The 11,755-nt window shown below is 41.4% G+C and overlaps 1 protein-coding gene across 1 annotated transcript; it reads left to right on the top strand.

Moving 5' to 3' along the window:
• The first annotated feature begins 3,178 nt into the window (after window positions 1-3,178).
• On the top strand, window positions 3,179-11,044 carry LOC134534576 (uncharacterized). The gene is made up of 2 exons (XM_063373058.1): window positions 3,179-3,554; window positions 10,725-11,044. Exons 1-2 carry the CDS (start codon window positions 3,179-3,181, stop codon window positions 11,042-11,044), a joined length of 696 nt encoding a protein of 231 aa, XP_063229128.1.
• Window positions 11,045-11,755: the final 711 nt, after the last annotated feature.

The raw sequence follows: 11,755 nt of genomic DNA on the forward strand, positions 1-11,755 counted from the left end.
GGCTCCACTCCAAAATACTAGAGTCCCGCAAAGTCTAGGGTCGTCACTGTTGGAGGTTCTGGTTGCATTCATCCCCCCTTCCCCTCCTTAAACCAAACCCTTCACCAACTTTCGAGGCCCGCCTGGTCAGGGGTGTATCTGTGTCGGCGAGGCGGGATGATAAGCGCGACGCTCGCTGGTGCTTCTAGCGCGGTGTCTCCTCTGGACTGGCGCGCAGTCTTCTCCCAGTGCACAGGGACAAAAACCGAAAATCGAGCGGTGACAACGTTATATGGCGGATAAATTAAGATAAAGGTGCAACGCAAGGACCATCGGGTGCTTTCAAGGATCTTTACAGGGCGTTTTATGAGTTTGAATGAATTATTCTGTAAACACGCCTTTTTTAAATCTCTTTTTCATTTTCCTAAAAATACAGTTTGAATACGAAAACAGAACTACTTATCCGGTCTTATTACAAAGAGCTGTTCTAGACATTGAAGGCAATGTTACATTTTTGTATTACGTACAAATTAAATTTCTTTGCTCAAACAACAGTTGCTAGGAATGCCACAGTAAACAATTCGAAACGAATGCTTAAATGGTTTTCATAATCAGACACCACTCGAATAAATCGCGTGGTGTTACTCTCTGAAGCTCTGGACACCGAGTGTGTGCCCGGGCGGGTGTGCCCAACTGATTTACAGAGTTCCAGGTGTTAACGCGCCATTTACAAAACCGTTCAGGATCTATTTGCAGTGTCTACGAATAACATAAAAGAGTCATTCCATGTTTCTATACAAGTTTAGTTCCATGTTTCATCAATAACGTGTATATTTTGGCACAGTTAGAAAGGCTCAAACGAATGTTTGAAATTTTTTTCAGGTATGAATTTTTTTTAACACAATGCGTCATTATTTTTATGCTATAAAAATTATTTAAATTATTATTTTTTTTTTTTTTTTTTTTTTTTTTTTTAGAATTATAGTCTACATGCGTATGTAAAAATGGGTTCACATATTCATTGACGAGCTAGTCCTAAAAAAAAAAATTAAACACTGTTTTCAGATTTTGGGAAAGTGATAGAACATTTCTTTTAGAGGTTACATTATTTATGAATCAAAATATGGTGAAATCCAACCAGCTGACCTGGAAATGCAGGAAGCCTTTATCTTCAATATTCAACCGTAAATATAAGTGGTAATTCCTTAAGGTCCCAATGGAGGTGCGTTACCGACGCGAAGACCATACGCGCCAGTTCGGCCTGCGCGTTAAGGGCTAAGAGGCGTACGATGCGCGAGCCAGCGTCGCCCTTAGCGCCCTGCGTGGTTTCAGAACCCGAGCCTTCATGCCTGTGTAGGAGCTCGGAGGGACCCCCACCCCCCTTGCCGCTGATGGCAGTCGCCTCGAGTTCAGAGTGTCAGTGGGGCGTCGTCTGCGAGGCTTCGCGGATTCTGTCCAATCACGCCCCGCTCCGTTTACGCCCCCCCCCCCCCTTCCTTCCCTTCCGCGCCCAAGCCTTCGGCAACCACCTTTCCCACCGGCCATTTCTTAGCGCGGTCCATCGCAGCTTCTGCCGGCGCACGACAACGTGTACGTCCGCCGCGGAGAAAGGAAACAAGGTTAAATAACAAAAGATAGTTGAGATCAGGAAGAGAGATACGAACCTAAAGTCGCCATATCGACTGCAATTTTTTAAATTCCATAACCATTTTTTTATAATATAATATTGAAAAATTGCTTTCGCTACATTTAAAAGGTTTTCCATGCCTCTACCGTAATGTCTATTGACAGTACTGTTACAGTTGCTGTCATTCCAGAAAATTAATTCAATTCTAAACGCCATGGACTTCATTGGGTGAAATATTTGTAACAGACAGTCACTATTAACTTCAAACATTCTACTAAATTATGTGAAATGATTTAGAGGAGTAAAAATTTTGAAAATTAGATGATAGAAAATTTGTTTCGGCCTAAATACGATGAAACGAAGATGACATCTTTAGGTTTGCGATGGAAAAATTACTAGTTTTATAGGATTTCAAAGAGGGTGCCGAACCACTTGATAAAAACTTACTCCTCAAAAAATAGTGAGTGATGAATTATGAATCATGCATTCATGCCGTGCTCTGTTTTAAATTCGAAATTTTACCATTCAAGGACGGCAAAAGCATAGCTGCTGGAGTAATAGACGTACTTATGTTCCATCCATGTATATTACATCCGATTGTTTGGTCTCAAAGCCAGGAATCCTTCCTGGACAGTCAAAAATCTCGGGTTTCAGACATTTTTCGCTTGCGGAAAATTTCCTTCCCGGGTGCAACGCAAGGCGTTGTGTTGTCTGCCACACGTACCTGAAAACTCGATCAAGCACTGTGCATTGAGAACTTACCATCGTGTAATTGAGAGGGGCGTTACAATATGGTGTACGAGACGAGGTGGAACTATCGTGAACAAGTTGTACTCGTATTACAGAGGTCCTGTGATCGAATTTCGAGCCGTAGTTGCTGGTTTTTATTTGGTCCTCCTTTTTCCCGAAGTTCACTCCAAATAATGGTTTCTTGCAATGGGCCGTGGTCCATTGGCGATTTTCCATGACATGAATAGCGTTCGACCGTCTGTTATGACCTGGTGGTTGACGGTACGTCAGACCAAGATTAAGAGGTATGAATGTAAGAGAATCCAATGTACGGCACGTTAGCGTGTGTTTCTGCAAAGTTGGGTGGGACACGCGGTTTTCTCGCAGCGAACCTCAATAATGAACGGGGAAGGTGGTAGAAGCCATGATCAACAAAAGCGCGCGCTAAACCAGCCCCTCACACCTCTCTTGTCCCTCTTTCGAGCTTAGAACTGCAGAAAGACCAGCGCTCTTCTGGACCTTTTATTTTTTTATATCTTACCTCTCACCTTCGCACTGTGTTACTTTTCTCTTCCCGCGCGCCAATTGTGCTGCGTCCACCACGCTCCATTTCATGAGGAGGTGGACTCTTCGGCCAGTCTCTTCGGGCTCGTTCAACCGCCAACAAAAAAGGAAAAAAGAAACCGGCGACGCAGTGGCCTCCACAAAAGACGCACTATAAAAGCCAGTCATCCCCGGTTGGCCTCATCATTACCGGGTGCCGATCTGAGATGGTCAGAGGTCTGCGCTGCTGAAGAAGAAGCTTCCGGGAGAGCGGACGTCGTCGTGGTGATGGTGTTGGCGATGGAAGTGTTCCCGGCGATGGTGGCGGCCTGTCTTCTGGCGCACTGCTCGGCCGACGAGGCCGCCGGGTCCCGGGGGCTGCTGGAAGGCTCCTGCGCCGCGGCGGGCAACGCCTCTGCGGCCTGCCTGCTCCTGAGGGCCGCGGCCCGCTGGCTCGACTCGGTGGACGAGCTGACCCTGGCGGAGGGCGTGAGCGTGGTGAAGGTGGCCGGAGCCGAGGGAGGCAACCTGGTGGACGGCCACGACGAGGGGTTCCTGGGCCGCGCGGCCAGGTTCGCCGGCGGCCGCGAGCTGAGGGTGCGCCTCGACCGCGTGCTGCCGTCGGCGGAGGAGCTGCTGGGGCTGGCGAGGACCGACGGCGAAGACCCCGGGCCAGGTACGTAGTGCGCGGCGCTCTTTAGCCCGGCGCTCTCCGCTGGTAAGGTCTTAAGCCCGGCACACTCTCCGGACCAGGGCCTTAGCCAGGAGACCATCACATCATTTATTATGAGTAAATTTTCCTTGTGATTGAATTTCAAAAGATAATTGATGATCACACTAAAATCCCGGGGAATACTGGACCTTTAAAACCCCAAACGTTTACACACAGCAATTCAGTTCATGCTTTGGCTTGAGAAAAGATAATGTTCGCAGGCTTCCACGGCCATTGTCTAAAGTAGTTTGGCTTCTGGGTTGTAGCCGTGTGCGTGGCGAATGATTCACCGACGTTTCGGTCGACATTGCAGTCGCCCATCATCAGGAAGCATTTACCCACTGAGGTAACTGCTCCCTGATGATGGCGACTGCAATGCCGACCGAAACGTCGGTGAATTATTCGCCAAGGACACGGCTACAACCCAGAAGCCAAGCTACTTGAGAAAAGAAAAATGAACATTTTATACTTTGGTTTTTCATTTAATTGTTTAAATAATTTTTTTTTCTCGAGTCAATTGTATGAAGAATTCGTTAAAACAAGTAATAAATAAATGAAATACTCATGTCAAGTTTGTGTGAAAGAAACGCTTACAAAAACACGCGTGCAAATCGGGATTAAATATAAACTAACTTGTAAACACAATTCCTGCCGCTTATGTGGTTTGAGAGGCATGTCGAGCTATGATGGGGAGATATGCATTATTGTAGCCGACTGAGGTTAAACGCAAATCCTTCCAATATAATACCTCTGTAACCTTATTTAACTAGGTTGCTATAATTGTGTTATTCTATCTCACAATTAGCTTGTTTTTTTTTTAAATCTGCAAGGGAAGGGTGCGGACACCACAGACCTATCTCGTGGTTACATCTCTGACTTGAACACGGCCAAGCCATAGAATTCATTTCGCCCGATGAAATTTAACCAAGTACTGAAATTTATTTCGATAGCATGTCTATTTTCGTATGTTTGTAGAATTGGCGAAAATTAGTACACAAAATGAAAAAAAATATATATATTCTGAACAATTTTCCAGGAAATATTTAAAAATAACTTTGTAATTAGCTTATTTTTCAAGTTTTCTACCTACACTGCTTATCTTACTAAACATTAACTTCATAGTAGATTTTCTCTTCATCTAAAATAATGTCATTCTCTATTAAATAAATTTCTTCTGCCATGGTCACATCGTGGGTCTCTGCAATTAATACATTAGTTTTTTTTAATACCTAGACTTATTTAAGTTTTTTATATAAATGGCACTACGCAGAACTCTTTTTTAATTATGTATGTTTTTTCCTAAACATGATATTTGTCCAATGTTAATAATCCCATGAAGTGAACAGAAACTGTTTGTGTTTGCCAATTTTATTACATATAAAATAATAACTAAACATTTTTATATAATGTATACAATAACTCACTTTGCCTGACAAGTCTTCTTCATGATAACATTACTTCATGCACTCCGGATGTAAATTCTTTTTTGATTAATGCTTGAAAGCTGCAGCGGCTACTAGATATGCCCTGGTCTTCCAATTCTTTGTGGACATAGTTTGCTTTAGGTTTAGTTTTCTTACTGCTTATAAAATGATTATTCAGAGCCCAATACAAATCTTACATGTATGTCATAAAATACTTTTGTTGGTTAGGTAAGCAAGAGAGCAGTGAGAAATGCTAACATATGCATCGACTGTAAGGAGCTAAAGTGTTTATTTACCCCGCCTCCCACCCCCTCATAATTGTCAATTTAAAACTAATAAATAATGCCTTAAATATCATAATTATACAAATTTAATCTTTTTGGACTTAATGAAAACTGACAACCCATCAAAAACTGCACAGCTTGTATGTAAAATTACTTTCCAACCTACAGGTTTTATTTCCAGCCTACAGATTTTAAATAAACTTTTCAATATGCAACGATGTATATCTAAGGTAACTCAGCATTATGTAGGGGAGGGGATTGGGGAGGGGGGAAGGGATAACGAGATAATTTTTTGATGTTCTTGTTGTGGTTGTTGTATGACATATTACAAAAACAAACTGACTTTTGACTCCAGTACACTTTGAGATGAGTAGAATCATTTTTCTTTTCTTTTTTCTTACTGCAGAAAAATAGAGATATATTTTTTTCTCCTGTTATTTTTCGCATGATTATTGGGTAAAATTTTTAACTCTGATAGTATGTATGTCTTATGAATACAAAGCAAACTATCGATTTAACAAGCGGTTTGAATTATGAGTCGCTCGACTGATTCCCGCTTGCAGATAAGTTCAGCTTGACTCCGAGTGCGCCATTATGAGCCTTCTCGCCGCGCCGGTAGCATGGGCGTGAGAATGGTTGAAGTTCCCTCTGGGAATAATGACTATGTGCCTGACTCTCGGCATGTGTTGTTTGGAGACCACGTGGCCTCCTCTGCAGCCAACCTCAGCGAACACAAAATTTGCTTTTCGCGGGGGACGCACCACAACGCCGAACGTACAATAACGCCGAAAACCATAACGCCGTATGCCAAATAGACTACAACCCTGGCAGCTAGAAAACTGCTGTGTACCACAACGCCGAATTACCACAACGCCGAAATACATTAACGCCGAAAAATGCAATTGCAGGACTGCCACAAAGGTTAGGTTAGGTAAGGTTAGGTTAGGTTAGGCTAGGTTAGGCTAGCCTAGGTTAGGTTGTGGTATTTCGGCGTTAAGATACATTTAAGAAACACACACACAAATTCATTCAGTTGTTTTTCATTTTGCTTCTGTGACCCCCCCCCCCCCCCCCCCTCCCGCAACAACATTTTTCGGCGTTACTGTATTTCGGCGTTGTGGTACACAGCAGTTTTCTAGCTGTCAGCGTTGTGGTCAATTTGACATTCGGCGTTATGGTATTCGGCGTTATTATACGTTCGGCGTCGTGGTAACAACCCCTTTTCGCGCTATTCGCCAGTGAGAGGGGAGCTGGTGGCAGACGAACTTCCCCTCCGCTGCCACCACTCCCGGCTCAAGTCGGTCGGCTGACAGGGAGACACCTCCAGGCAGAATAAAAGCGCGAAAATGTGTTTCGTCGTAAGAAAATCCTGCGAGTTCTTCAGCGGTGACCGACGTATTTCAATATACCCTTCTAATCAACATTTTATACTATAGCTGTGTTAATTTTTTTTTCTTTTCTTATGAATTCAACACGAGCTATAATTGGGGAATTTTTTTTTAAAATCTATGTTCCGAACATCAAAAAACATTATAATATTTTAAGATAGGTTGATTCATCCATTCCTCATCAGCTAAAAAAAAAAGATGGTTTTATCTGTTATGGAAAACTGTAAATTTTCCTAAACAAAAGGCCCTACAATCACGTCCTAAAGACAGCCTGTAAATGCCTCTTAAATGCTTTTCGTAAACTGACACCACTCGGATATCTTGAGCAATATTTTATTAAAATCACGTGGGTTCTTCTTAAATTATATATGTCTAGTTAGGTGGTATCCTTAATGGGGTATTAGGTATTTTTACCTGACAAAAAATTTTTTTTAGGATAATCATTGAACTCTCACTGATTAGAGAAGTAGTTTTAAGTGTCAAATTCAACTGTTTTAATTTTTTTTCTTAATTGATGTGCATGTGATAAAAGTGCAAAATTTTCATTCCTGGGTGAAAGGTCGAGAAATGTGATTTCGATAACCGCGAATGACAATAAGAAACTGTAAAAAAAAAAGTAGTATCGATAAGCACGAGCAGAGATAAGTGTAATATTTTAACGCGTTATCTATTTGTGTTACGAATGGCTGCATAGATATGTTGTAATACCACGTGCACAAATTCTTCAGTTACTTTCGGCTGTTAACAATGAAATGTAGAGATAGGGAAACGATCGTTATACTGTGGAGACACAACAAATTGTAAGCCTACATATATTCGACACAATGTCGAATGAAAGAATTTCATAATGAATTTTTTTTTGTTAAAGCTGAAATTTTGAATCAAAAAGGTTAAGGTGTTTACAGATAAATTTCTGTCGTTTAAGCAAAAACAAATATACTTACAAGAAGTTAGTGTTTTAAAATGTTTCAGTTTATTTTTGATTTTATGCTTTTAGCCGGAAAAATACTATAAAAATAACACAGCGTTCGTAATACTTTAGAGAACCAACCAACAGAATGTTAAATATAATTTACGGAATGTTTGTTCCAACACAATTTTCATGGTTAATAAAGTATAGGTATATTTAATGTTGCCATAATATCTTGTCAAGTTTACACAATGTATTCCAGGATAGTTTCACTACCATAAAGTTTCCTACGGCACAGCAACACACTTAGTACATCCAACGATGTTCGCGAAAGCTAATGTATACGGGCGCATGTTGCCTCACGTAGGGTCCGCCATCTTGATGTCTTCGGCTCGTGGCGATAGCAGATTCTGCGTGCAAGTTCGTTGGACTTTTAACCTGTTTAATTTCCGTCGTGTAACGAGCGCTTGTTTCACTGAATTTCTGGTACATATTAAAATTTCACCATCAACGTGCCTAAATAAGCATAACCTCAAAAACTCAGACGATCTAGGGGAAAATGTCTCAGGTTCAGAGTTTAGGCGATCGGTACTCCTGTTGTTCGGCTAGCCCTGAGAACTCAATAGTACCATCTTGTTAAACCGAATTGTATCTAGGTATTAAAAAAAAGGAAATTATTTTACAGTTTGTTTTCCCTAAATGAATACTTTTGTATATTTATCACGTTTGGCATTAATTGAAAGAATTATACATTAAATTTGGTGTCCGAGTTTCGTATTATTTGTTACACGAGAACAAATGAGTTTGCGAGTTACCGAGGTTAGATGCTTACACATCACTTGCGAGTTCTGAAATACTTGCTCAAAATTTTTATCCCATTCAGATTTTTGGAAAATTTACACTAATTTCGAACGTTGTTCTATAGGATTGGAAGATGTCACACGACTTCCTGACACTGAAGTAACTCAGAAGCCACATACATAAAACGATTCGACCCAAAGATTGTAAATGTGTGTCCTAAGATGTGTAAAGTGTAAAGACTTTCTTTGGTTTATGTACACAAGGTTTTGGTTTGTACACAGATTCCGGAATAAATGTTAACATAATACGAACCGAATAACTATCGTAATGTATAGAGCCAAGACAAATATTGCAGGTCTAGTTGTCTGATAGCATTCTCTGTGCGAAACAAACTCTAACTTTTTTAGTTTTTTTTTCTTCGGAATAAGCCTGAAGACAGGATAATTATCTACAGCATTTGTACACTATAAAAACATGATAAGATTCGAAGCCTATGATATATGTAGATAAATGGAGAAGCTAGATAACAGTTATTATTACGTAATGTGTGACGTAAGCATTGAGCCAGCAATGAGATAAAAATGATTTAATATTATTTGAAATACAAAATTTTTCTATCTCGCTAAATATAATTATATCGTATTTAGACCAAAATAAACCAATCATAGCAGCCCCCAATTAAAAAAAACTGTTTAAATTACTTTAAGATAAGGATCGATTATTCGCGACATGCTGCTAACCAAAATGATGGAACACCAGAGTGTGTATACGATTCTTTAGTCATATTTTACTGCAGTAATATGCTAAGTCTATGCTACGCTCGCAATATCACTCAAATAGCATGTACATAGCACAGTTTCCCACTCACAATACATACTCAATACAGGGACTGAATAATTTCCAAATATTCCCCTCCCCCTCGTGTACGTCAGTCGAGATTTTCAGTTTTAAAAGCTTGCAGTTGGTCAGTTTTTATCACACGAAACATTTGTGAACCTGAATGCAAGCATTTAGTCGCGTTTTTTTTTTTTTTTTTTTTTTTTTTTTTTTAACGACCAGGAATGGTTAACTACGAATTATTTACTCGCAAATATATAAAAACCACATTGAAATATTTCAATTTTTTTTTTATCTTTCGAATGCACGTATATCAGAACAGTTTTTAGCTTCCCTGCGCCGCTGACCTACTATAAGCTGATAAGCAGCGAAGAGAAATCAGCTCACAATATAAGCCCAAATGAAAAGTGTGCCCCGTGTAGGAAGCCAATATGACTGAACGACGCAAGTGGGAAGCGCTGCAGATAATCTGTGCTCAAGCCTAAGTACTTCATTCTTTTGTTCATCCAACTGTCAGGAAGTTAGAAACCCATGTTATTTTATGGATTTTGAAGTTCAAGTTAACGACTGTTCACACTTGCAAAAACCTGCATGCTGTCCGTGTCCTTGTCCTAATGTGGATGATGTCACACTGTCGCACGGAAAACTGCCCTGTCTGCAAAATTGCGATTTCCGATCACCAAATCTACTGATTCCTAAAGTAGTCACCAGAATGGCAGTTGATATAAAGCGCAGAAATAAAATGTTTATTTTTTAATTTTTTTTGTTTATCGTTTTAATGCGTTGTATGTGAGTTATTGAATATTAGTTTAAATTGTGTGAGTTCAATAAAAATTTTTTTTATTCATTCAGTAAGGTAAATAGCAAAAGCTGATAAATGAATTCTAAGCACACTGCAAAAAATGAATTTCGTGTGTTCGGTCGCAAACGGACAGGACTGGGGTCTTCTTGACTTCCCCACCACACCGTCCGTTATTTTCTGTTTTGCCTCTTTGGAACGGGAACCGTAAACAGCAAATATCGCGAGTGTTCTTCTTCCTCTATGCTTACCAAAAGGAGGAAAGGAAACGGATTGGTACAAAAAGTTCAAGTTGTCCAATGTATTTTGACCAATCAGTAGAGACCTGTAAAATTCGCGATTTCAAATCCCCAAATGATAGACTTCATGATCATCTATGCACTCGTGCAAATTACATCTGTTGATTGGTTACCAACTCGTAACACCTGTTGACTGGAATGATCGTGATTCGCTAATTCTTCTGTTAAAGATTTTTCATTGGCCCAGAGTCCTTCAGATAAACTGTGGCCCAATCACTGAAACAAAATAATGTCAAAAGTATTTGGACTCTATTCTATCGCGAAATGAATCCGCGAATTTTACAGGTCTCTACCAATCAGCTAGGTATATGTGTCGGTCGGACACAGTTTGGGACAATGCAACTGGAAGGGCGTGTCGGACCAGCGGGTGATAGCGGTGACTGTGGTTGCAGGCACCGGCCGAGGCAAGAACAAGGGCGGCGGGGGGCTGGCCATGATCGGCGCCATGGGTCTCATGATGAAGGGCGTGCTGGGCGCCATAGGGCTCGGCGGCGCCGCGCTGCTCGCCATGAAGGCGCTCATGGTGAGCATGATGGCGCTCATGCTGTCCGCCATCGTGGGCGTCAAGAAACTCGCCTCCAAGGACGACGACCACGGCACGCACCACGTCCAGGTGGTGCCGGTGCACCACTCTGGCGGCGAGCACGGGCACTACCGCCGGCGGCGCGCCGGGCCTGACCCCTACCGGGCGCACCGTCACCTGGCGGGGTAGACCTGGTTCCCGCGGCCGCCGCTAGAGCGCAGCACGCACCACGTGCAGGTGGTGCCGGTGCACCACTCTGGCGGCGAGCACGGGCATTACCGCCGGCGGCGCGCCGAGCCTGACCCCTACCGGGCTCACCGTCACCTAGCGTGGTAGACCTGGTTCCCGCGGCCGCCGCTAGAGCGCAGCACGCACAACTCGCGGTGCTTCACGGACTTGTTGGTACGAAATATTTTTTCCTTGTGGACACCCTTCTGTGTTTTAAACTAAAAAAATAACTGTCGAGGAAACGTAGGTATCTGAGAATTGAAGTGCTCTAATTACGACACTTTACCAGAAAACTTTGTGATATTTTCAAAACAGTGCAACAATGAAAACTTTGAGTTAGTGTTGTAATTTTGAAATGTGATTTTGTTCATATAAAAGAAAATTAACTAGGTATTTAAAAGTAAACTTAAGTTATCTTATAAAACCTTAGACTGTGTTTTTGTCCATGATTCTGTTAAAAAATAAATTGCCGGTTGGCTTCGTAGAAATAGGTTACGTGAGGCGAATAGTATTTATTACAAGAAGGTAACTTTACATGTTAACTCTATGGGCAAAAAAACAATTTGCCGAATATTATTATTTTCTGGACACAAGACGTCATGCTATTCCAGTGAATCTGTCAAAACCAAATCAAATTGGTATACAGAGACGCGAATGTATTAAAATATTACT

Source organism: Bacillus rossius, chromosome 7 (genome assembly GCF_032445375.1).
Source record: "Bacillus rossius redtenbacheri isolate Brsri chromosome 7, Brsri_v3, whole genome shotgun sequence".
NCBI lineage: Eukaryota > Metazoa > Arthropoda > Insecta > Phasmatodea > Bacillidae > Bacillus > Bacillus rossius.

Coding starts and splice junctions, on each gene's coding strand:
- LOC134534576 (XM_063373058.1), top strand. CDS start 3,179: ATGGAAGTGTTCCCGGCGATGGTGGCGGCCTGTCTTCTGGCGCACTGC. Junction 3,555..10,724: donor CGGCGAAGACCCCGGGCCAG/GTACGTAGTGCG, acceptor CTGTGGTTGCAG/GCACCGGCCGAGGCAAGAAC.